We start from the raw sequence: 25,130 nt of genomic DNA, 5'->3' as shown, positions 1-25,130 counted from the left end.
AAAATTTTACTTTCATCGATTTAATTAATTAGGATAAAACCATTAATTAATTAATTCGATTTTATTTATTTTATTAAACATGGTTAACTTGTGCCCTAATCAGGGTTTACACAGGTCATGCCTACACTAAAAAATATTTTTTGTGCATTCCTTTTTCAGGGTAATTATCAGATGACTTCCGACTACGCGCCTCGCCTTTTACGAAGCTAAGTCCTGACTCTAGTTCCTTTTATTTTATTATTTATTCTTTATTTACATTACAAATTTGTAATTAGGGCTAAAACCTCGAAAGTCAATGGACTATTTTGCACTCACGCGTCTTATTTATTTTTGCCCATTTTTCACGGTTAACCTCGAGGCTACCTCCGACTACAAACCATATCAGATCAAATCAAAAGCTAAGTTCAATTTTATTTCTATTTTAAATTCTATTTTATTTCACTTTCTTTATTTAATTAAGATTAACCATAATTCTCATTTGAATTGATAATACACTCACTCCTTCTTGTTTATTTTCCCTTTTCCAATTTTCAGGATTTGCCAACCGTCAAAGCTCAATAGTCGGTAACCCTAAAACCCTGATTTATTTTTAATTATTACTTATGTTAGACCTGTAGCACTATTGATCCGCTGGCTTCATTCTCCCTTTCCCCCCGCTGGTTTCTTTTTCCCCTTCCCCATATTAATTGATGTGGTTAGTAATCTTAGGGAGTGCAAGCCTGTTAATCAAATTAGAATCACTTAATTATAAGATAAAATTTATGAATTTAATCACGTGATTGTTGCACCCACGCACACTTTTTGGTAACCCCTCTTGTTGCCTGTTGCCTTGTTGCCTTGTGTTTTAGCAGAATAGCCATGTCCCTCGAATACAAGGATACCTCAACCATGTTGCCTCGAATAATACAAAGATCATGAGTCCCTAATGATGCTGCCTTCGATACACTAAACATGATCTAGTCCCTCGGAAGTTGCCTACGAAAGGCTGAGGTATCCTCTGGATGCCTAAACGAAAGGCTATTCTGATCCTTCCCTTATACTACCTGCCCCTCTATGGCATGGGACATTCTTTGGCGAACGATAACTCGATGACCCGTTAACATCCAAACGAAAGACTTCCTGCCCTCTTATGGCACGGATAGGCCCTTTCACCCTGGAAGGCTAAAGAACATTTTTCATCTAATCAGGTAATTGCTCCTAATTGCCTTGCTCTAAAAAATCTTTTCTACATTTTTTTCATAAACCTTCAATATGGCTACGCTCATTTACGAGCTAAAGTCCGTATTCACTTCTTCTACATTTCTGAACGAAAAAGAGCAAAGCAATTAAGAGCCCATGGAAAACCATGGATGCAAAGGGTGCCTTACACCTTCCCTTTGCATAATTACCCCCCGAACCCTGTTTTTTTTATTTAAAAGGTTTTTCCTGTTCTTTTAGCCTTTCTGATTAATTTGGATAAAATAAAAGTCGGTGGCGACTCATGCTATCCGCAACATTTCAAATAAAGTCAGTTCACCGTATGACACCCCCATTCGAGACCTTCGTGACCTAACAATGGCGGATTATAGTTTTTGCACCTAAACTTCGATCAATCAATCCAGACATTACCGAAACATCAATACAAACACAAATCCATAATTAAATCATGTGAAGAATACATGTATATGTGGAATCGAAGCTTGTTTATTTTGATGCAAACCGTGGCTTAGGAGTAACGATTCTTGAGGATTCAGGCTTGGGAATCGATTTGAATCGCTTCAATACTCCCCAAGGATTGCGTTTGAATGATCAGAAGTCTTTGAATCCTCCTACAATTGCAAAACGATTTTGAATTTTTTTGGAAAAAAGTTGAAGCTTGGTTCGAGTTTCTGCCTGCCAAATCCTTCTTTCTTCCCTTTGAGTATGTTCACCTACTTATATGGAATCATTAGGTCAACAAATATGGATCCAAATATTGACAAATTGGAAATTGATGTGTGATTGAATCTTGATTGTGAAGCTTTCCAAAATTGACCAATTTCAATCACTCTTTCCCCTAATTTTGTCTTGTACAAAAATTGGGTCAATATTTTGGAGATTTAGTCACTTAATATGATTTGAAAGCAAATCCTTTGATTTAAATATTTTTATTCCATATTTTATTTGATTTATTCAACATTTAAATGAATAGAAATTCATATAAAATCAAATAAAACTTAATAATTCGTGGAAGTTGAATTAAGTATCTTGGGTAACTTGAGGAACAAGATTGGGCCAAAAAATATTGGGTCCCTTTGCAAGAAAAATCATTTTGAAGCCTTTTGTTTCACAATTTTTCCTTTAAAATCGGCCAACTTTGACAAGGCATATCTCCTTCAATTTTTAAGATATGGAGGAGTTCTAGGACTTTTTGGAAACCTCATAATGTCCTCTACAAGCAACTTTGGAAGCTTATTTACATTTAAAGAATTTATCTTGATGATATTGGCTTTGACAAAAAACTGCTTTTGGTTGACTTTCAAAAAGGACCTAAAATCTTTTAGTCCATATCTCTTAAATGAAGCTTTTTTTGACTTGGCTTGTGAGAGACAAAATTGTAGAGAATCCAATTTCCTTCAAAATGAGATTTGGATGGAAAATTTCTGATGTTCCATGTAGGAGTTATGGCTGGTGAAAGTTCAGTTGACTTTCTCCTATGAAAACCCTAATTTAGAAACTTTTTGAATTTATTGATTTCTGATATTTTCTTGATGAATCATGGTCAATCCTTGATCAAATGATGAATGATACTTCAAAATAAGGTTGTTGACAAAAAATCAGGAGTTTTGACTATACTTTGACCACAGTTGACTTTAAGGTCAAATTAGTCGACTGTTGACTTTCTGAGCAATTGACTGGTCAATCCTTGGATTTGAAGCCTGAATTTTGTCATAGAGATAGTTTGAAACATCATAAGCCATATGAAATGTATTGGAGCCTTTGATTCATTGATTTTCTTCAGAGAAGTCAAAACCCTAGTTTAGAAGGTCATTGTTTAGGAGGATGTGTCTTTGAGCCTTGAACTCTGGTATGAGCTTGAATAGGAGAAATGAGATGGGAAAATTTTGGGGTATGACAATCATTCTCTTCATTATTGTCATCGAATTCAAACTCTTCATCATTCTCTTCATCCACATTATTTTCAACCAACAACATAGATGCATCAACTTGATGTCCCTCAACAGTTGTATCAGACAAACTTGTAATGTCTTCAGCTGCAACCACTTCATTAATTTTATCAACATCATCAACTTGATAGGAAACATCTTTTACCTGATCGCCATTTTCAATATGACCTTGCGGTTTTGTTTTTATTACAACACACCATCCTCTTTTACGTGTTACAAATGAAGGATAAGGTACATAATAAACTTGCCTAACAATATTTGACATTATGAAAGGGTCATACTCTTTGTATTTCTGGTTCATTTGAATCTCAACAGTACCGTATGCCTTGTCTATTTTTGTGTCTCTACTTGGATCATACCATTCACAATAAAATAAGACAACTTTATTTTTTGAATCCAAGTAATTGTATACCAACTCGTAGATATGTTTAATGACTCCATAAAAGTCGTCTTCACCGCCATCTGTAACTCCTTTTACAAATACACCACTGTTTATGGTTTTTTTCCCTTCGGTCCATGCCTTAGTGTGAAACTTAGATCCGTTCACGAAGTATGTGTGCCAATCATTTGCGCTCTGGATAGGGCCTTCTGCCAAGTTTCTCAAATGGAGTATTTCTGGAGTTAGTGGAAACACGCTAGACAATCTTTGCTTGAACCATAAGGGAAATTGAGCATGAATGACGCCGGATGTTGACTATACACCGGTACTATGAAAATAGGCATTGTTAAATTCCCTACAAAATATACACCATAAGTTTAATAAGTTTGGTATACAGACATTGTCAACAAAGGTAAAAAAAATTGGGTAAACTTACTCAAGATATTGTTTAACTTCAACACAGTTGATCAAGACATGGACATGTGCGGATTGCATTTCTTTCTGGGTCAACCAATGCACACTCTTCTTTCCAGAAGGTCGACCTGGAAGACCGAATACTGATAAGGTGAATTGACTCCTCTGGTTGACATTTACCGGATTCCGTATGGTTCTAGGAGTTAACATCAAGTGATTGAAATAACGACTGCAAAAATGTGATGTTTCTCGATGCAAGTAATGTGCACATATAGAACCTTCAACTCTTGCTTTATTCTTCACTGATCGCTTTGAATCACCCATGAACCTTTCAAACGGATACATCAACCTATGTTGAACTGATCCACCAAGAAAAGCTTCATATGCAAGATGCACAGGTAAATGTTCCATGGAGTCAAAGAAACCAGGCGGAAATACTTGTTCCAATTTACAAAGAATGATTGCAATGTTTTGGTCCAACTTCATGATGTCTTCCACTTTTAAAGCTGACGCACAAATATCTCTAAAAAACTGACTAATTTCAGTTAGTGGATCAAGAACATGTTTGGGTAGCGAGCCAAATGTAATTGGTAGCAATTGTTCCATAAAAATGTGACAATCGTGACTTTTCATTCCATGCAACTTCCCAGTGTTAGGGTCAGCACACCTTGATAAATTCGATGAATACCCATCGGGCATTCTCAAATCTTTTAACCATCGACAAACAGCTTTAGCTTCTTGGGAAGTCAGACTGAAACAAGCCTTGGGTTTTAATAACTTTCCATTCGGTAGAGGCTTTAACTCCAACTCTCTTCTGTTGCACCATTAATCCATGTCGTGTCTGACCTTCTCATTATCTTTTGTTTTGCCTTTCACATCCATCACTGTGTTAAATACATTATCAAAAAAATTCTTCTCAATATGCATAAAATCTAGATTATGGCGCAACAAGTTATCTTTCCAATACGGGAGGTCCCAAAATATACTTCTTTTTGTCCAATTGTGCGTGACTCCGTATCCTTCAATTCGGCATGCTTTTCCAGTATCTGTAAATTTCGGTAGCTCACTAACTTGTTCCCATATAGCCCATGGTGGCAATCGAGGCGGAGGCAAATCTTTCACTCGTACATCTATTTTAAAGTTTGTCATGTTTCTTCTATAGGAGTGATTTCGTGGTAGGAATCTGCGATGACAGTCAAACCACGAGCTTTTCCCACCTTCAGCCAACAAGAACCCTTTGTTGTATCCCATGCAATGCGGACAACCCATTTTGCCATGCGTACCCCAACCAGACAACATGCCATATGCTGGAAAGTTGTTGATGGTCCACATCAAGGAAGCTCGCATTGTAAAGTTTTGTTTACGTGATACATCATAAGTTCATTCTCCAATCCACAATCTCTTAAAATCATCAATTAAAGGTTGTAAATACACATCAATTCCTGCTTTTAGACTCGAAGGTCCTGGAATGACGCATGTCAAAAACATGTATGGTTTTGTCATGCACATCTCAGGAGGGAGGTTGTAAGGGGTTACAATAACTGGCCAACAAGAATACATACTTCCCGATGCTTGAACATAAGGAGTAAAACCATCTGAGCATAATCCAAGCTTGACATTTCTAGGTTCTGCGGAAAAATCAGGATGTATTCGATCAAAGTGCTTCCATGCCTCGCCATCAGATGGATGCCGCATAGTGCCTGGACTTGTTTTACTTGTGTGATGCCATGTCATTTGACTTGCACTGTGCATTGAAGCAAACATTCTTTTTAACCTTGGTATTATCGGAAGATAAAACATGGACTTTACAGCTACACGGTCTTGATTAGTGTTAACAGCTCTAATGCGAACTTTATATCTTGGACACATACAAAACTTACATTCCTCCAACAATCCATCTTGAGTACCAAACTCATTGTCGTAAAACAACATACAACCATTAATGCAACAATCAATCTTTCTTACTCTTAAGCCCAACTTCGACACCAACTTTTTTGCTTCATAAAATGTTGTAGGCAAGTTGTCTTTCATTGCAGTTGAGTCCAACATCATTTTTACGAAGAATTCCAAACACTGATTAGGAACATTCCAATTTGACTTGGAGGCCAATAATCTCACATACATTGATAACTTTGAGTCAGACGATCCATCAAACAACGGCGTCTTCATCTCATTCAACAACTGATAAAATTTCTGCGCTTCCTCATTCGGCAACTCTTCCCCACCAAAATCTTCAGGTTGATCATAGGTCACGTTCACACCAAAAGCATCCTCAACCATGTCACCAATCAGATTAAAGTTTTCCTCATATTCCATAGGCGGCCGACTACTTGAAGCATGCGCGTTGCTAGTCTCTGGTACGTTACTAGGCAATTCTTCACCGTTAAACGTCCAAACCCAATAATTTGCAATGAAACCCCTTCTATGCAAATGAGATGTTATTTCCTGTGGGTCACTAATTATTGGTCTACATTCACATTTAAGACAGAGACACCTAACTCCTCCTTCGCTTCGACATAATTCCTGAGCAAACGCCCAACTGATAAACCCTTCAACTTCTACTATAAAATTGGGTTTAAGTCCCATTCTTCATGGAAATGTTCTATCGTACATCCAACTACGATAATACCGGTAATATTCTATACTGCATATTTATACAATCATTGTCATTTTGAGTTAGTAATATTAATCAACTTAATATTATTCTTAGACGTATACTAGTTAATATTTACTATTCTTAAAAATATTATTTAATAACAATACTACTAATATTTTTAACTACATATGTTATATTGAACATATGTTAACCATAAAGTTATTATTTTTTTAACTACACATTTTAAACTACAAATATTGGAAATATTATTTCATAAAAATACTACTATTATGTTTTTGTTACATATATAGTAATAAAAATAAGAAATAAGAAATATTACTATTATGTTTGGAAATATACAAACACATAATATATATAAAAATTCAGTTTTAGATCTATTATATATATGAACAAAATAAAAAATAAAAATAAAAATTGTTTTTATTAAATATATCATATACATATACATATTTTGTTTTCATTATATATATATATATATATATATATATATATATATATATATATATATATATATATATATATATATATATATATATATATATATATATATATATATATATATATATATATAAATTCTTTTTAAAATATATAAATATAATATATATTCTGTTTTTTTTTAAATATAGTATAATATAACTCATTATAATAAATAATATATATAATAAAAATTAAAAATGAATACTTTATAATATATATATATATATATATATATATATATATATATATATATATATATATATATATATATATATATATATATATATATATATATATATATATATATAACTCTTATATTAGTTTTGAATATATTAAATTTGTTTAAGTTATAATAATCTATTTTTTAAAGTGATAACTTTATAATATATATCTATATTATATTCTTAAAAATGAAAACTTTATAATATATATAACTATTATATTCGTTTTAAAATTATATTAATATTTATAATAATTTATTTTATATATAGTAAAATATTAAACAAAAAATTCGTTTTAATAATATTAATATATAATAATTCGTTTATAAATAATTATTTAATTTATAATTTCGTTTTAATTTATAAAATAACCTAATTAAAAAATAACCTAATAAATCTATTATTCTATACAAAAAATGAAAATCTATTAAAAATATCCTAATAAATCTATTAAATCTAATAAAAATATATCACATTATAATCTATACAAAAAAAACTTATCTCTTTAAAATCTATACAAAAATAACCTAATAAATCTATTAAAAATATACTACATTAGAAAAAAATAACTTACCTCTTCTTCAATCTACTCCTCCTTCTTCAATCTACTCCACCTTCTTCAATCTACTAAATCTATAAAAAAAAAAAATCAAAAATTAAAAACAAAATATAGAATAAAATTATAAGAAAATACTGATGTAACCTTAATTACCTTTGATATAAGAAAAATATTTGGGATTGAATTGGTATTGCAATTGGATTTTGGGAGAGAAGGGTTGGATTTCTGGTTTTGGGGGAGAAGGGTTGTGGTTCTGGTTTTGCAGAGGAAACGAAAATGAATTGTGTTTGTGTTGTTGTTCTAATGAATGGTGGTGGAGTGAAGTGAATTGCGTACATAAATACACCATATAGCGACGCGAGAATCACATCGCTATTTGCCACGTGAGAAACACGTCGCAACATGACAGCGGTAACATTAATTAATGTCTCTGCTTGCAAAGTTGTCACCATGTCACTTCAGTGGAACGTTGTGTTTGGTTTCTAAATGTAGCGACGTGTTTGTAACGTCACAACTAAATTTTTAAAAATTTGAATCTTCCCCCGTGTGAATGTTATAGCTTTTAATATTTTAATTTATAAATTTAATGTAGCGACGTGTATCCCACGTCGCAACCTTTTTTTAACATAACCCAATGCCTGACTTCTAATTACTTTATGGCTATAAAGTTATTTAATATTTAAAAACACCTTGCGAAGTGTATTTCACGTCGCAACTGGAAATATTGAGCCACGTGTTTTCCACGTCGCTAAAATATGTCGCTGGAGAGAGGATTTCTTGTAGTGAAGTATATATTGTTAAAAAATTAATAATAATAATAATAATAATAATAATAATAATAAATAGCTTTAAATGATTAAAATCAGAAACTTTGGTCTCCTACTGTAAGATACATGTTAAGGTCTTTCACCCTAGACAACACCAAAATTGTGTCATGTCTATGTTTTTAAAGGTAGTTAATTTAACTGATAAAAAAGTAATTAATAGTATTTAAGTCGGTTAAAATCGTACAATTGATAAGTATTTTGTTTTTTTAATAAGCAATTTGTGTCTAGTAAGCAATTTGTGTCTAGCGGGTTTTGAGCCTGAGACCTTGAGAAGAGCACACTCTCAAGTCCCAAGTATTTCACCACTAGACCACACACACGCACACACAATTGATCAGTATTGATTCATAGGCGTATGTAGTGTGTAGCACAATTATTTTTTGTTTTCTCTCTCTCTTTTATGTATGTGTATGTAGTTTTAATAAGTAGTAAATGTAGCTAGGTAACTTTAAAGAAGAAGGACCCAATGAATATTGTAGACTTAGGCATGTGATGCATTGTCACTATTAATTATATTTATCAAAAATACAATGACATGTACTGCATTTTAAACACAAAAATGTCACTTGCATTATTGAGTTCATAGTGAATCTAGTAAACTAGATCTATATATACAACAATATTTTTGATAAAATAAAAACATTACATTGATTTGAGGAAAGACATTAGTAATTCAAATACTCACATCCTCAAATTGAAAAAGACATCATTTTACAATAGCCAACATTTAACATAATAGTTGTAGCTTCTAATTTCACATTAACCCCAAGAAACATACAACAAACCCAAAGAAGCCAAATGGCCAAAAGACAACTGACAAACTTGAACCTGATGCATCATTTTGGACACCATATATTTGCTGAATCTTCTGCAAATCATCTTCATTCACCAACTCAATCTTCTGTTTAGGCAATACAATCGGATACATAATAGCCTCTTCCACAGAAGAATGTTCCAACCCTAATAAATGACCAATTTGATGCATCACAGCTGATTCAAAATCAACATCATCCTCATCAATATCACTCTTATTTGAGAACACCCATTGTTCGTTTATATCAAAATACATAAGCCTATCATTTCTAGTTTCGTTTATATAAGTGGCTCCAACCATTTGACCTTCTCCATCTAAATTTAAAAATGCTATCTTAATATCGGAATCGCTATACGTCATTGTCTCTGTAAAGTTCAACCCTGTTACTTTTGACCAACGGTTAAATGCATCCTGAAAGAAAATCTTTAATTGGTTTTTTACCTTATTCTTCGGGTGAAAACCATATGTTAATTCTTTCCCCGTCCACCATGGCTTAAACGTCTCCGAGTTGACGATGTCAGGAACACCACAACGTGGCTTTATAAGGGTATCAGTTGTATTTTGATCAAGCTGACCTGTTTTTTTGAGATTAAAATATTGCTGAAATTTGATTATTGATGATTCGTCCTCGGAATTTGAAGGCGAAGTGGAAGAGTTTAAGAATCCGTATTTTTCTAAGATCTGAAAGAACTCGAACATGTCCTGGGTTTTCTCTTTAGAGTGTTTTATAATCTCTAGCTGTGTCTCATACTTGAGCTTGAGCAATTCTTCAATTTGAAGTTTGCGTAAATACATGGAAGGGATTTCGCTTTTGATTGATGATTCAAGTGCCGGTGCCAAATCAGCAAACAAGCCCCTGGGGACACTTGCAGAGACATTTGCAAATAGGAAAGATAGTATGAAGAGGAATGTGAAGGTATTTAGTGCTGTGAGTTTCATGGTTTAGTGATTGTTGTGATATTGTTTTTTGGTATGGGTTTGAGAAAATGTGAATTAAGTTGTAGCTTTTTATAGAACTTTGTCACTGGTTTGGGAAGTATTCATATAGCATGTGCATTGCATCTTCTCCACTTGGATGGGATAGGATAGGATAGGCATTGCATCTTCTGTAATTTTTTGTTACCTAGATCTAGTTTATATGATTGGTATAAGTTATCCATCTAGTGATCTAGTTTTCTGTTTTTCTCTTTCCCGTTTGAAAGGGTTGCACCCTTAATGCGTTATTTCCTTTTAATCAATTGCTTATTAAAAAAAAAAGACAGCTGCTAGGAAATTGCTACACCCCTTATTCTTCTTAAGCCATCTATGACTTATCATTGACTTAGATTTGAAGAGGAAACTATGACACGTAGGGTCAAGAAATATGGAAAATTTATATTTGGTAAACCAACAACATGATAATGTCTGACTAATTTGTTTAAATGTTATATATGAATTTTCTTTATTTTTTTTCATAAACACGTCTTGTATTAAGATTAAATGTACTAGGGCTACATCAACCCATAAAGACATTTTATCTCTAAGGATAAATCATCTAAAAAAATGGTAAAAATAATATTAATTCTTTTATCCATAAGTTTTATCTCATATGTAGTTTCATATTTAATTAAGCATTTTGTTTTGGTGAACTTTATTTTGAAGTCTTTATCACAAAATTAGCTTATGCAAAAAAGATTGTGCTTTAATTTAAAAATATGATCGTTACAACAAAATTTGAATTTAAAAATTAGTTACGTTCGAATATTTTTTACAAGGTGAGACATACTCTGTTCAATTTAAATTTTACTTATTGTTCTGGACTGGGCCAAGGCTAGGCCCAACACCGCTTTCGGCCCAATAAGCCTCAGAGGCCCATGTATAGTTCATGGCCTTCCGACACGCCTTGCTCGGCACCAACACCGCGCTCGGCGTTCATTCTCCCCCGGACATCATCCTTGCCGAGGACCCTGCTCCGCGCAGGGCTCCTTCATATCCAATCCTCCGAATAACTCGGATCCCACGTGGCTCCTAAAAGACCGCGTCTTCCCTTGGACTTCGGAGCGGTTAACCAGGACAGAGGGCATACACGCACCTCCGATATTTCCGCTCAGGAAACCTGGCAGTCTCCTAGTTGGGCTTGGGAATCCAACCCAATAGCGAGATCATGGCCCAGCGCTGGGGGCTATATATACCCTCTTCAACTAGAGGGTCAGGTATTCAATTCTTACTCACTCTTAGCTAGTACTTGCGCTCCTTTGCTCGTCATCTTACTTTGGCATTGGAGTACCTTGCAGGTACACCCCCCTCCTCCTCCTTCCTAGAAGATCCAGTCCGAGCAGCCTACGACGATCCTTCTGATCAGGTACGATCAGTGGCGCCGTCTGTGGGAAACTTGCTTCCCCATCTTTAAAGAACAAAGATCAAAGCTAACCATCACCAATCGTCATGGCTGACAACAACAACATCCCAAGCGCTGACCCTTTCCTCCTTCAAGAGCTGATCGAGGAATCCTCCCGCGAGCTAGCTAATCATCGTCGGGGGAGTCGTCGGCGACAAAGGTCCGGGCATGAAACCCAGGACACCCAGCTGCTGCAGGTCCTACAACAGGTCCAGAATGTTGACCATGTTCCTCCAGAAGGGCACGTTCAGAGCGGCGAACCGATCCGAACGACCAACGTGCCGGAACATGCCCAGAATGTGAATGAAACCGACCCTCGCGACGGGCAACATGCTTCCTCATTCACCCACACCTCCGAGAGGCAGAGAGCCCGTCATGGAGAAGAAGAGGAGCCGCTCAACATTCCCGAAGGCACTGACCCCATTACCGTCCGCTTGCTCAAGGAAATACAACTGACCAACAGCCTCCTCAGAATTCAGGATGACCGAATTCACGAGCTGGAAAGACAGCGGCGACGTCGCCCTTCCCCACGGAGGCGCTACAGGTCACACTCCTATTCCTCCTCGCGCTCACCGCCGAGAAGATACCGTCGGCGTTCCCCGTCCTCTTCAAGGTCTCCCCCGAGAAGACATCGCCGCCGGAGGACTCGTTCCCGTTCTCCACACAGAAAGAACAGGAAGAACCAGAAACCTGAAACCGCTGAACAAAGAAGCCCCTCCCCCGAACAGGGCCGTCGGGGTCCCTCCAAAGCAACGACGGGTAACAACCAAGAAGATCCCCGACGAAACAGGCACTACGATTCACCAGGGCCGAGCGACGAGGAGGACTTCCGCAGCCCCTTGTCCGCTAGTATACGGAGAGCCCGCCTCCCTCGGGGGATGGAAAAACCGCCGGCATTGGACCAATACGACGGAACCACTGACCCCGACGACCATATCCGGAGTATCGAAGCGGTCATGGACTATCACGTCGTCAGAGGCTCGATCAAGTGCCGCATTTTCCCGACCACCCTCAGGAAGGGAGCGATGAATTGGTACAGGAACCTCCCTTCGAACTCCATCCATTCTTGGACCGAGCTCAAAGAACTCTTCTTGAGCCACTTCACAGCCTCCCGACGGCAACCGAAATCGGAAGCCAATCTCGAGGCCGTAGTCCAAGGACCCAACGAGCCTCTCCGAGATTACCTTGAAAGATTCAACAAGGAGGCCGTCCAAGTGCAGACAAAAGACTACATGAAGAGGTACATCTTGGAACGAGGACTTCTCCCCGGCAGTGACTTCAAGAAAGCTATTAAGATCGAGAAGGTAAACTCGATGAATGACCTCCTCAGCAAAGCAAAGGTATTCATCGATTTTGAGGAAGGCGAGGCAGCCGCAATCAGAGCCCCGAGGGGCAGTGGCGCCGCTCGCAGCTCAAACCTCGAAGACTCGGGGTCGCGCCGAGGACAAGACAAAAGAAGGGACGACCGGGCCCGAGATGTCAAAGAACGGCGAGGACCAGCAGGGCGTTTCAACGACTACACTCCTTTGAACACCTCCCGGGAGAAAATCCTGTCCGACTGCCAGAACGCCGAGTTCAAGAAATCCAACATCAGGCCCCCGAAGTCAAATCCTACAAGACCGGGGACGGACAAGTCCAAATACTGCAAGTACCACAAGAGTCACGGGCATATGACCGACGAATGCGTACATCTCAAAGATGCCATAGAGACCCTGATCAAAGAGGGCCACCTGGCAAAATACACCAAGAAGGGAGAACCCTCCAGAAGAGACATCCCTCGAAACTCTGACGAGGGGAACTCACCAGACAGCAGACCGCTCCAAGTCGCGCTGTCCGTAACCCGACCGGAAGACTTCATCCCTTCAGTCGGCGTGACGACCGCCCTCAGCACCTGGGAACATTTCCCCACCGCAATGGTCATCTCCAACGGCGGCGACCCCGGCTCTCTCACCGTCAGTTCGGTCAAGAGAAAGTTCGACGAGCTACTCAGCGCCAATGCAGATCTCGGCCCTACTCTTCGGAAATTCCGAGGAAAGTCAGAGCCAATCACTTTCTATCTCGAAGAACTGCCCGGCGGAGCTCCAAATGCCACCATTCCCCTTCTCGTCCGAGCCAGAATGGCAAACTTCGATGTGCGACGGGTCCTGGTAGATGAAGGCAGTTCAGTCGACATTATGTACTCCCACCTCTTCCAAACACTTCAGCTGGACGACTCGCACCTCACTCCCTATGTGGGTTCCGACCTCCAAGGTTTTAACGGAGCCACCACCAAACCATGGGGCTACGTCGAGCTGATTGTCACCTTCGGGGAAGGGGAAGCGTCCAGACAAGTCAAAACCAGGTTTCTGGTAATCGACTGCAAAACATTGTACAACTGCATCATCGGACGCCCAACACTGGCCGAGCTAACTGCCGTGCCCTCCACAGTCCATCTGAAGATGAAGTTCTACACGAGGACAGGGAAAGTGGCCACCATCAACGCCGACATTGAAGCTGCGAGAAGGATCTTCGATGCATCCGTCAAAGGACTAGAGCTGATCGCTCCTCCGACCAGCTCCAACAAGAAACCAAGAGCCGAAGATAAGCGTCCTCGGGAAGATCAGGTTCCAACGGCCAACGTCAGCTCAGTCGACCTCGATGCAAGGTTCACACAAGAAGAACTGAAGACCGGGGAGGAAACACAATCGAATCCCGTCCGACCTGTTCCCGACGGAGACTTCGAGCTGATCCCCCTGGGAGACAACCCCAACAGAGCAGTGAAGATCGGCAAGGGTATCCCTGACCTGCCGAGGAAGCAACTCATAGCCTGCCTTCGAGCCAATGCCGACCTGTTCGCCTGGAGCGCCGCAGAGATGCCCGGACTCGACCCTGAGGTCGCCTGTCACCACCTCTCCATCAATCCAACCGCCAAGGCCGTAGTACAACGTAGGCGTCGGCAGTCTCCCGAGAAAGCGGAGGCTGCCGAGAAAGCTGTAAAAGACCTCCTAGAGGCAAATTTTATTTCCGAGGCCAAGTACTCAACTTGGCTCTCAAATGTTGTACTTGTTAAAAAATCTAATGGAAAATGGAGAATGTGTGTTGATTATACTGATGTTAACCGGGCATGTCCAAAAGACGCCTACCCTTTACCTAATATTGATAGACTGGTCGACAACTCGGCCGGCTATAAACTGTTGTCCTTCATGGACGCTTATTCTGGTTACAACCAGATTCCCATGGCGAAATGCGACAAGCAATGCACGGCTTTCATGACCGAATCGGGCAATTATTACTACAACGTAATGCCCTTCGGACTCAAAAACGCCGGGGCAACCTACCAGCGGATGATGAACAAGGTCTTCCGAGGGGAAATCGGCGACACACTCGAGGTGTATATGGACGACATGATCGTCAAATCTCGAGAAGACTCCGACCACACACTACATCTCGAGCGGGTCTTCAAGCAGGCCAGGTCCTGCAGGATGCGCTTCAATCCGGAGAAGTGTACCTTCGGAGTACGGGCAGGCAAATTCCTCGGTTTCTACTTAACAGAACGAGGAATAGAAGCCAACCCTGATAAGTGCCGAGCATTCTCAGACCTCCCTACCCCCACCAATAAAAAATCCATCCAAGTACTAAACGGAATGCTCACGGCATTGTCCCGCTTCGTCGCGAAATCCGCCCAGCATGCACTTCCATTCTTTAAGCTTCTTCGGAAAGAAGCAGCTTTCGAGTGGTCCGAGGAATGCGAACAAGCATTATCCCACCTCAAACAAGTGCTCTCCAAACCCCCGGTGCTATCCCGACCAGACAGCAACGAGGTTCTCTATCTCTACTTGGCCGTCTCTGGCGAGGCAGCCAGCGCGGCCCTGATCCGAGAAACGGAAGACGGGCAGAAGCCAGTGTACTTCACTAGCAAAGCCTTACAAGGACCCGAGGTCCGCTATCAACAGATAGAAAAAATCGCGCTGGCCCTAATAACGGCCGCCAGAAGACTGAGGTACTACTTCCTTGCCCACACTATCGTCGTCCGGACAGACCAACCGATCAAACAGCTTCTCAGCCGACCAGACATGGCCGGAAGGATGCTGAAATGGTCCCTCGAACTGTCCGAGTTCGACATACAATACGAGGGCAGGAAAGCGCTAAAAGCCCAAGCACTCGCCGATTTCGTGGCCGAGATGACGACGATCTCCAACTCCCTAACACCCACCGTGAATAAGTGGACCATCTACGTAGACGGTGCCTCAAGCCACGCGGGCAGCGGAGCTGGGATCATCTTGGAGAACGACGAGGGACTCGTCATCGAAGTATCCTTAGTCCTCTCCTTCGCCACATCGAACAACCAGGCCGAGTACGAAGCCCTCCTAGCGGGCCTACGCCTTGCAGAGGACGTAGGCGCTCGGGAAGTCATGATTTATACCGATTCACAACTGGTCGCGTCGCAAGTTAGCGGCGATTACCAGGCCAAAAACGACACACTAGCCGAGTATCTGTCGCTCGTCAAAGAAAAGATGAAAGGGTTCGCGAAGGCAGACGTCGCACACATCCCTCGGGAACACAACTCGAGGGCCGACCTCTTATCCAAGCTCGCAAGCACGAGAAAGAAGGGAGGGAACAAGTCGGTGATACAGGAAGTCTTGTCCGATCCAAGCGTAGCCAAAAACGCGCCGGCCATACAAGTGTTTGCCATCGGAGACGACCATTGCTGGATGACTCCGGTATACAAATACCTCATGAACGACGAACTCCCCGATGATCCGAAGGAAGCTTCAGCTATTAAAAGGAGAGCCTGCTCGTACACAGTCATCGAAAATAAACTCTATCGGCGCGGCTTCTCCATTCCCCTTCTCAAATGCATCGACGACTCGCAGGCAATGGAAGTACTGCAGGAGATCCACGAAGGGATTAACGGCCAGCATCTCGGCGGCCGGTCGCTGGCAAGGAAAGCCCTCAGAGCCGGCTACTATTGGCCGACCATGCAGCAGGACGCCAAAGAGCATGTTCAAAAATGCGACAAATGTCAGCGGCATGCCGACATGCACCTAGCTCCCCCCACCGAGCTCAAATCCCTCTCCTCTCCTTGGCCTTTTTCCACCTGGGGAATGGACCTCCTCGGCCCTTTCCCGGTCGGCTCGTACCAGAATAAATATCTCGTGGTCGCCGTCGATTACTTCACGAAATGGATAGAAGCCGAGGCGCTTGCCAAGATCACATCTCAAAACGTGCTCCGTTTCTACAAACGAAACATACTTGCCCGGTTCGGGGTCCCTCAGGCCATAATCACCGACAATGGCACCCAGTTCACTGACAAAAAATTCCAAGAGTTTGTGGCCAAGCTTGGCACGAAGCAACACTTCACCTCAGTCGAGCACCCTCAGACGAACGGGCAGGCCGAGGCGGCCAACCGAGTCATCCTCCGAGGATTAAAGAGAAGACTCGGCGAAGCCAAAAAAGCCTGGGTCGAGGAACTACATAGTGTACTCTGGGCGTACAGGACGACGCCTCATTCGAGCACAGGCGAAACTCCTTTCCGACTAACTTACGGCACCGAAGCCGTAATTCCCGTAGAAATCCGAGAGCCTTCTCGGCGCACCGAATTCCCCCTCGAGGAAGAACTTAACGACGAGGCCATGAGGGAAGAACTCGATATGGTAGAAGAGATTCGAGCAGGATCAGCCCTCCGAGAAGCTAAACTAAAACAGCAAATAGCTCTTCGCCATAACGCCAAAGTTATAAAGCGCGAATTTGAAATCGGCGCCCTAGTACTTCGCAGAAACATGAAAGACTCGCGCGAAGGCAAGCTAGCCCCAAACTGGGAAGGCCCGTACCGAGTTTATGACAAAACCGAGAACGGCGCCTACTACCTCGAGAATCTTCTCGGTGAAAAACTTGCTCGACCCTGGAATGCTGAAAAACTCAGACGTTATTACAGTTAAACATAAGCTAAAACGCCCGGCCCCCAACCAAACTCAGGTAACGGACGGGCACGGAGCCACGTCGTCGGTACGGACGTGAGTGTTCCACGACAGCAACGATCGGTTCCTCTCGTCGGATAGACGGACCGACCCCTCGGCGGATTCTACACCTAGACCCCCCGTGGAAGTACCTGCATGGCAGAACCCCAGCTCGCGATGGGATCGTTCACGCCGCGAACGCTTGGCCGCAACCGCGGTCTCGCGCTCGCTAAAAGCGCATACCTGCTCTGCGCACCCGGCCCGTACTCAACACGCCCGGGCAATCAATCTAGGTCGAGCATAGCCCACAAAACCAATAATATCACAAGTATACTGGTGACTCTCCGGCATGTCCGAGCATAAGTCATCGGTCACCTAGAACAACCGCAAAATACTTTAAGTTCAGAGGAAATACCTCGTCATACAAGCACGGCAGGAATGTTATCGAAAAGAACAAACATACAGTGATAACGCCGAAAGTAAAAATAAACAGATATAAGCAAGAAGAATTGTAAGACATTAAAATTGCCGACCAACTTGGCCGGCGATGTCAAAGGTTACAATCATTACCGGGCACGCAGGCCCCAAAAATTATCCGGGCATAGCCCAACAAAAAGAATGGCACGCAGGCCGAGAAAAACGGACACGCAGGCCCGGAACTACACTTTCTACTCTTCACTCCCCGGGGACTCAGGCACCAACACGCCATCTACGATCCTCGAAGAGAGCCCGACATTATCCTCCTTCAAACCAGGGTTCAGAAGCCTCAGCTGGTTAAGAGCACGCTCGAAACCGACGTCGGCCATGTCGGCCAGGCTTATCTTCAGGCTTTCTATCTTCTCCGCAAACTCAGCCCTGGACTTCAGAGCTGCCACATCCGGCGACTCGTCAGCCGAGGGAGCCCATTCGAGTCGAAGGTCAGCCAGCTTCTTCTTCTCAGCCGCGACCTCCGCATCTTTCTGCTTCAGGGCCGCATCGACCTTCTTCCTCAACTCCTTGCGCTCGACCTCCATGGTCTTCACCTTGTCCTCGGCCACCTTCTTAGCCGCCTCGGCCTCCTTCAGGGCCTCGGTCGAGCCCGAACCTCCACTAGCCAACACTTGGGCCATCTCCAAGACCCTCACCACGGCGGCACTGTCGCACGCCAACTGTTTCTGAAGAGACGGGGGATCCATATCACTGATCCGACGAGCTTCATCCGGTGAGGTAGCCAAGGGGAACTTCTCAAAATAGCCTCCATCCTTGTAGCAAGAAGGCAACACGAAGGCGCGCCCGGGACCCAGGTTCGACTGATCCGGACGTCCCCCCTCGGAAGCACGAGGTCTCTTGGGTAACCTCTCGTCGACATGAATCTTGTGAGGGGAGCCTGCCGAGCCTGAGTTCTCTCCAGCTCCGGTACCCTGGTTCCTCTTCTTCTGATTCTTCCTCGCATCCAATGCTTGTTTCAGGATATTATCCTCCTTCTCCGGCATAGCCTCTGCAAAGAAAAAATAAACGAGTTAGCAAAATACCGGACAGAGATCACAAAGCAAGGGGAATAGACACAACCTAACAACGCCCAGGTCTCCTCGGGAGTCCGACAAGCTAGCAAAGCCTTGGTATTAATAGGCCGCTGCTCCGTGATCGGCACCCCGTCCTCGTTCAGTATGGGATCTCCATTCCTCGTCACCCAACGAGACAGGGTAAAGCTATCTACATATTTGCAGAGGACCGAGTACGACTCCCGGTCTTGATCATCCAAGTCATCGTCCTCCCAAGCGTAGTATTTCGGAGGAGACGCAAAATGACCCTTCCACCAGAAAAACGGAAACGTCGTGCAGAACTCCTTTACTTCCTGCCCATGTTCATCCCTTACTATCTCCCCCTCGGCATCCCGCTCGGCCACCATATCCGACACCGAAGAATAGGCCGTTGGACTTAGGGGGCGGACAACGAAGTATCGATCCTTAAAACCCTTCACGGAGTCAGTATACATTCCGAAGAGTTTACGCTCGGCGTTCCTGAACGAAACCCAGCTGTACCGCCCGTTTGACGCCTGCCGTTGAACACGAAAACACCTTCCGAACAACGCAGACGTCGCACCTATACCCAAATAATCACAAACAATCTCGAATGCCCGCATAAAGGCAAAGGCATTCGGATGAATTTGGGACGGTGCCAGAGATAGAAACGCCATGACTGAAACCTGAAAATCAGAGAAGGGTAACCGGAAGCCGAGCTCCCTAAACACGTAATCGTACATCGCAAATCCGTCCCCGGCAAACCGAGAACATATGCGTTCGTCTGGAGACGGGCAACCTATTTGATAATTGGGCGGATCACCTTCCCCCAGGACCTCAATTTCTGTAAACGCCCCATCCAGAGACGCGGTATACCGAGAAACAACAGACAGAGCCTCCTCGGCTATCCAATCGGGCGCAACGGTATGTTCATAACTGAATAACGGCATAGGGGAAACCCCTCCCTCGGCATTCGAACCAGGGGATCCCGTGTGAACGCCTTCGGCCGAGGGAGTGCCCTCTTCCTCAATAATTTCGACGTCGGAACTAGTTGCCGTCGAGCTGTCGGAATCACTGGTCGTCGAGTCGGTGTCCGAGCCAGTTCTTGAGGAAGCGCTCGAATCTGATTCACCTGCACGCAGAAGGGAGAAGTGAATTCGATAGTCTATCAAATCCACCCTTCCACCGCAAGACAAGCGAAAGGGTAGAGCAGGAGCAGCGGAGCCCCCGGCCAAACCCCATCGAGGAACAACGCTCGTCAGCCGAGGACTCACAGATGACACGACAATCGGAAAGCTTATCTTAACGCCAACGTACTACGGCCTGCCAACCCACGCCGACCCCGGGCATCGCTTGGATAACCCGGGGAGGATGACGATGGCGAAGACCTCGAAAGCGAAACACAAGTTCTATGAAAAATAGTAAAGCAACGACAGGCTAAACGAACTTACTTGCAGACATGATGTAGATGGCCGGGGAGAATCCTTCGCTAAGCAACGATCTTGATATGACGAACGAGCTGGGAAATTATGCCCCGAGGAACCCTTGATCGAAGCCGAGCAGATAAATAGAGAAAGGAAAATTCCCTTATGAGAGAATTCGCCCCCTTTTATAGGGAAAAAGGCTCGGAAGGCGAAGCGTCACCTCTCCTGACAGGCGCCGCCTCCTAGACCCTAGGCCATCAATGCCTATGCCACGTCAGCGCGTGGTTCCCACGCGCGACGTTTCGCCCACCACTGGACTTTCCTCCGAGCGCGTATATGTAACGAGGACCGATCCACCGAGCAACCACGAGAAATGACGGTCCGAGCGTAGAAGCAAAGTCACAGTTTCTTAACCGGAAAACTCCGACTTGGGGGGCTCCTGTTCTGGACTGGGCCAAGGCTAGGCCCAACACCGCTTTCGGCCCAATAAGCCTCAGAGGCCCATGTATAGTTCATGGCCTTCCGACACGCCTTGCTCGGCACCAACACCGCGCTCGGCGTTCATTCTCCCCCGGACATCATCCTTGCCGAGGACCCTGCTCCGCGCAGGGCTCCTTCATATCCAATCCTCCGAATAACTCGGATCCCACGTGGCTCCTAAAAGACCGCGTCTTCCCTTGGACTTCGGAGCGGTTAACCAGGACAGAGGGCATACACGCACCTCCGATATTTCCGCTCAGGAAACCTGGCAGTCTCCTAGTTGGGCTTGGGAATCCAACCCAATAGCGAGATCATGGCCCAGCGCTGGGGGCTATATATACCCTCTTCAACTAGAGGGTCAGGTATTCAATTCTTACTCACTCTTAGCTAGTACTTGCGCTCCTTTGCTCGTCATCTTACTTTGGCATTGGAGTACCTTGCAGGTACACCCCCCTCCTCCTCCTTCCTAGAAGATCCAGTCCGAGCAGCCTACGACGATCCTTCTGATCAGGTACGATCACTTATAAATAAAGTATTGTTGTCACTATATCATTTAAATTGATCTGAAATACATTCGCATCATTGGTACCACATTTGTTAATAATTTTATGGACTAAAATCCACTAACAAAAACAACAATCATTGTGAGAATTAAACTACATACTTATAAAAATATTTGTTAACAAATAAAAAAAGTCTTGCTTAAAGAGTGCCTTAAAGACACTAATTATTTAAATATTTGAATACACGTGTTTTTAAAAAAATTCATCACTTTAATTATTTAAAAAATATCATAAGAGCACTGGTTAATATTTCTCATAAAAAATTATGATTATATTTCTTATATATTGAATTGAAATTGTAGTCACAACGTATTCCACGTTAATGGGCCATCCGATAACTAATCATTGAAACATGCATAGTAAAGGATATAAAAATCTTAAACACACAAAAGTAACTTGCTTTATTGACTTGATAGTGAACTTGGTAAATTCACTATATACAACATAGTTTAAACAAGATTACAACATTACTTTGACTTCGAAAAAATCTATCATCACTTCTAATACCAAGAAACATTTAAATACTATAGCCACTGTTTATGGACTAGTTTACATAATAATAGTTGCAGCTTCGAATTTCATACTAACCCCAATAAACATACAAATCCCAAGAAACCTAATGGCCAAAAGACCACTGGCCAACGTGAATCTGAAGCATCATTTTTAACATTTGAATTTGATGTATCATTTTTAACATTTGAATCTGATTTAACATTTTGGACACCATATATTTGCTAAATCTTATGCAAATCATTATCATTCAACACAATGGGATACATAACAGCCTCTTCCACAGACCACAGAAGAATGTTCCAACCCTAATAAATGACCAATTTGATGCATCACAAATTATTCAAAATCCACGTCACCCTCCTTAATAACAACACTCTTACGAGACAACATCCATCGTAGGTTTGGATATGGGGGCTGCATCTTCTCCACTTGGATAGGAATAGGATACGACAACAAACAACTATCATTAAAATATCTTATTTGAGTAATCCATGTAGTTCTGTATGCAGCAAGACAGCTGCTAGGAAATTTCTACGCATCTTATTTATTTAAGCCATCTTTGACTTATCTTTGATTTAAATTTGAAGAGGAAACCATTACACGTAGGGTCAAAAAATATCAGTATTAGCATTTAGCACGAAAAAGAAAGTGAGAGTAAGATTAAAAAAATTAAATAATTTTATAATATAGTGTGAATTTCATAGTTTAGTGATTGTTGTGATCTTTAGTTTGGGTTTGACAAATTGTGAGCTAAGCTTTTGGTTTTCAGTACAGAACTTGGTCACTGGATTTGGAAATTATTCATATACCACCACGGGCAGTCCAGTTTAGAGTATAGGGGGACTGCATCTCTCTCCACTAGGATAGGATACGACAACAAACAACTATCATTAAAACATCTTATATGAGTGATCCTTATATCAAGACAGCTGCTAGGAAATTTCTACGCCCCTTATTCTTCTTAAGCCATCTTTTGACTTATCATTGACTTAAGATTTGAAGAGGAACCCATGACACGTAGGTTCAAAAAATATGGAGAAAAAACATTAGTATTAGTACGAGAAAGAAAGTGAGAGTAAGATACAAAATATTAAATCAATTTTTTTATAATATAGTATTAAAATAAACTGATATAAAACGGTTTAAAATATAAAACTTATAAATACACGTTAGTTATAAAATGGTTCTAATATGAAATTGAACTGAATTAAATTTAATATTTTGATCTAATTATTGAATTAGGTATTTATAATTTGAATCTCTTATTAAGAGTTGTCGGTCTTTTATCCTACAGGCTTGATCACACGAAGTTTAGTCTTGACCAATTATAGGAGACGTGGTTAGTCAGTCAGTAATACCGGGGACAATTCAATTTTGACAAGAAAAGTCTATGTAGTTGTTGGAACGTCATTGATGGGTTACCCCTGTCAAGTGGCGTGGATGATTTGCGCTGTGTCAAACATGTGATCTACACCGTCCCATCTTTATTAGTTCTCTCTATCACACTTACGATATGTGAGATAATGGGTTAAAACCATCGATATTTGTTGAGCATGAGTTATAACATAACAGTCCACAATCTCTCAAGCATGTTTTGTTAAGGCGAAATGTTTAAGTAAGTGAGATATCACTCCATAGTCTCTTAAGCACAAGACTTATAAGAGAGAAGTGTTTGAGTAAGTGGCATATCAGTCCATAGTCTCTCAAGTACGAGGCTTGTAAAGGCGAAGCGGTTGAGGGCGATGTTGTTTGAACCACTGTAATGAGGACAAAAACTTGCTACAAATTGAGCACCTAGGGATTGACATTTTGGCATGTTGTGAAAAGTGAAGTTCATAAAAACTTGTTCAACAAGATTGCAATTTGACCTCAAACATCCATACCTCAAAATCCAGTCCACCAACCCTAAAAATGAAAGCTCAAAGTGTCCATTGGAGTCAAACCCGAGCCAAGCACATTTGTACCTTCTTTGCCGTTTTTGTTTGAATCAAGCCAGTGGGAGAAGTTCAAGCCTTTCTGTAACAACCTTCTAAACCCCGCGGCAATTTTAATAATTAATCAGAGTAAAAACATATGCACAAGGGTGCCACAATTATTCAAAACAATTAAACCAACTAAGGTCAAATTCATGCTTCATTAGGAAACGGTTCACCAAAACATAATCATGTTTATCACAGCGGAATACTAAACATCATCAAATACAACCAAATGGAATCAAATTTCAACATCAATTAAAAATGGATAGGTTCATAAAAACTTCTACAACTATCGTTCCCCAGTGTTACAGATCAGAGCATGACCGACACGACCCAACATAAACGGATAAACTCTATGAGTCATCCTCACCAAGCACTAATGCCGCTACTCCTCAATCTGAAAATGACAACATGTAAGGGTGAGTCTCATTCTCAATTAGTAAATATTATGCAATTCATAAGCAACAAGCATCATAATATGCCGTTCACCCAATTATACATATTCAGATTCACATCCATTATTAATTCACACAATAATAGATTACAACACATACCACAGAAATCCATACAATCATATTATGACAAAATGCATATGACACAACTGACACTATGCATGTGGTACCAATAAACCGTGGAATCAATCCACCTAACCGATCTACGCCTCATCGAGATACGGCCCACCGACACAATTTCCACACAATGGGAAATATGTCCACCAACGATCCAAACCTCACCGGGATCCAACATCAATGCACATGAATGAATGAAACACATATAACATACTTAAAACACACTAAATCACGATGAGCAACTCATCTCAACACCACATCACCGAATAAGTATGTACATGTTTTCAACATCATTCAAATAGTCATGCATCCATCACAATCATAATAACAAATCACACC

At 41.7% G+C, this 25,130-nt stretch overlaps 2 protein-coding genes across 2 annotated transcripts; both read right to left on the bottom strand.

The window, feature by feature from the left end:
• Positions 1–9,250: 9,250 nt before the first annotated feature.
• Positions 9,251–10,641, bottom strand: LOC131646280 (metalloendoproteinase 2-MMP-like). The gene has a single exon (XM_058916365.1). It carries the CDS (start codon positions 10,391–10,393, stop codon positions 9,395–9,397), a length of 999 nt encoding a protein of 332 aa, XP_058772348.1. The 5' UTR covers positions 10,394–10,641; the 3' UTR covers positions 9,251–9,394.
• Positions 10,642–18,148: 7,507 nt separating this feature from the next.
• On the bottom strand, positions 18,149–20,824 carry LOC131651383 (uncharacterized). Its single transcript, XM_058921048.1, has 2 exons — positions 20,718–20,824; positions 18,149–19,244 (listed from the first exon to the last, which is right to left on the bottom strand). The coding sequence occupies exons 1-2, from the start codon at positions 20,725–20,727 to the stop codon at positions 18,436–18,438; spliced, it is 819 nt and encodes a 272-aa protein (XP_058777031.1). The 5' UTR covers positions 20,728–20,824; the 3' UTR covers positions 18,149–18,435.
• Positions 20,825–25,130: the final 4,306 nt, after the last annotated feature.

The sequence above is a fragment of the Vicia villosa genome, linkage group LG2 (genome assembly GCF_029867415.1).
Source record: "Vicia villosa cultivar HV-30 ecotype Madison, WI linkage group LG2, Vvil1.0, whole genome shotgun sequence".
In the NCBI taxonomy this organism is placed as follows: Eukaryota; Viridiplantae; Streptophyta; class Magnoliopsida; order Fabales; family Fabaceae; genus Vicia; species Vicia villosa.
This window is presented reverse-complemented; position numbering and strand designations above follow the sequence as displayed.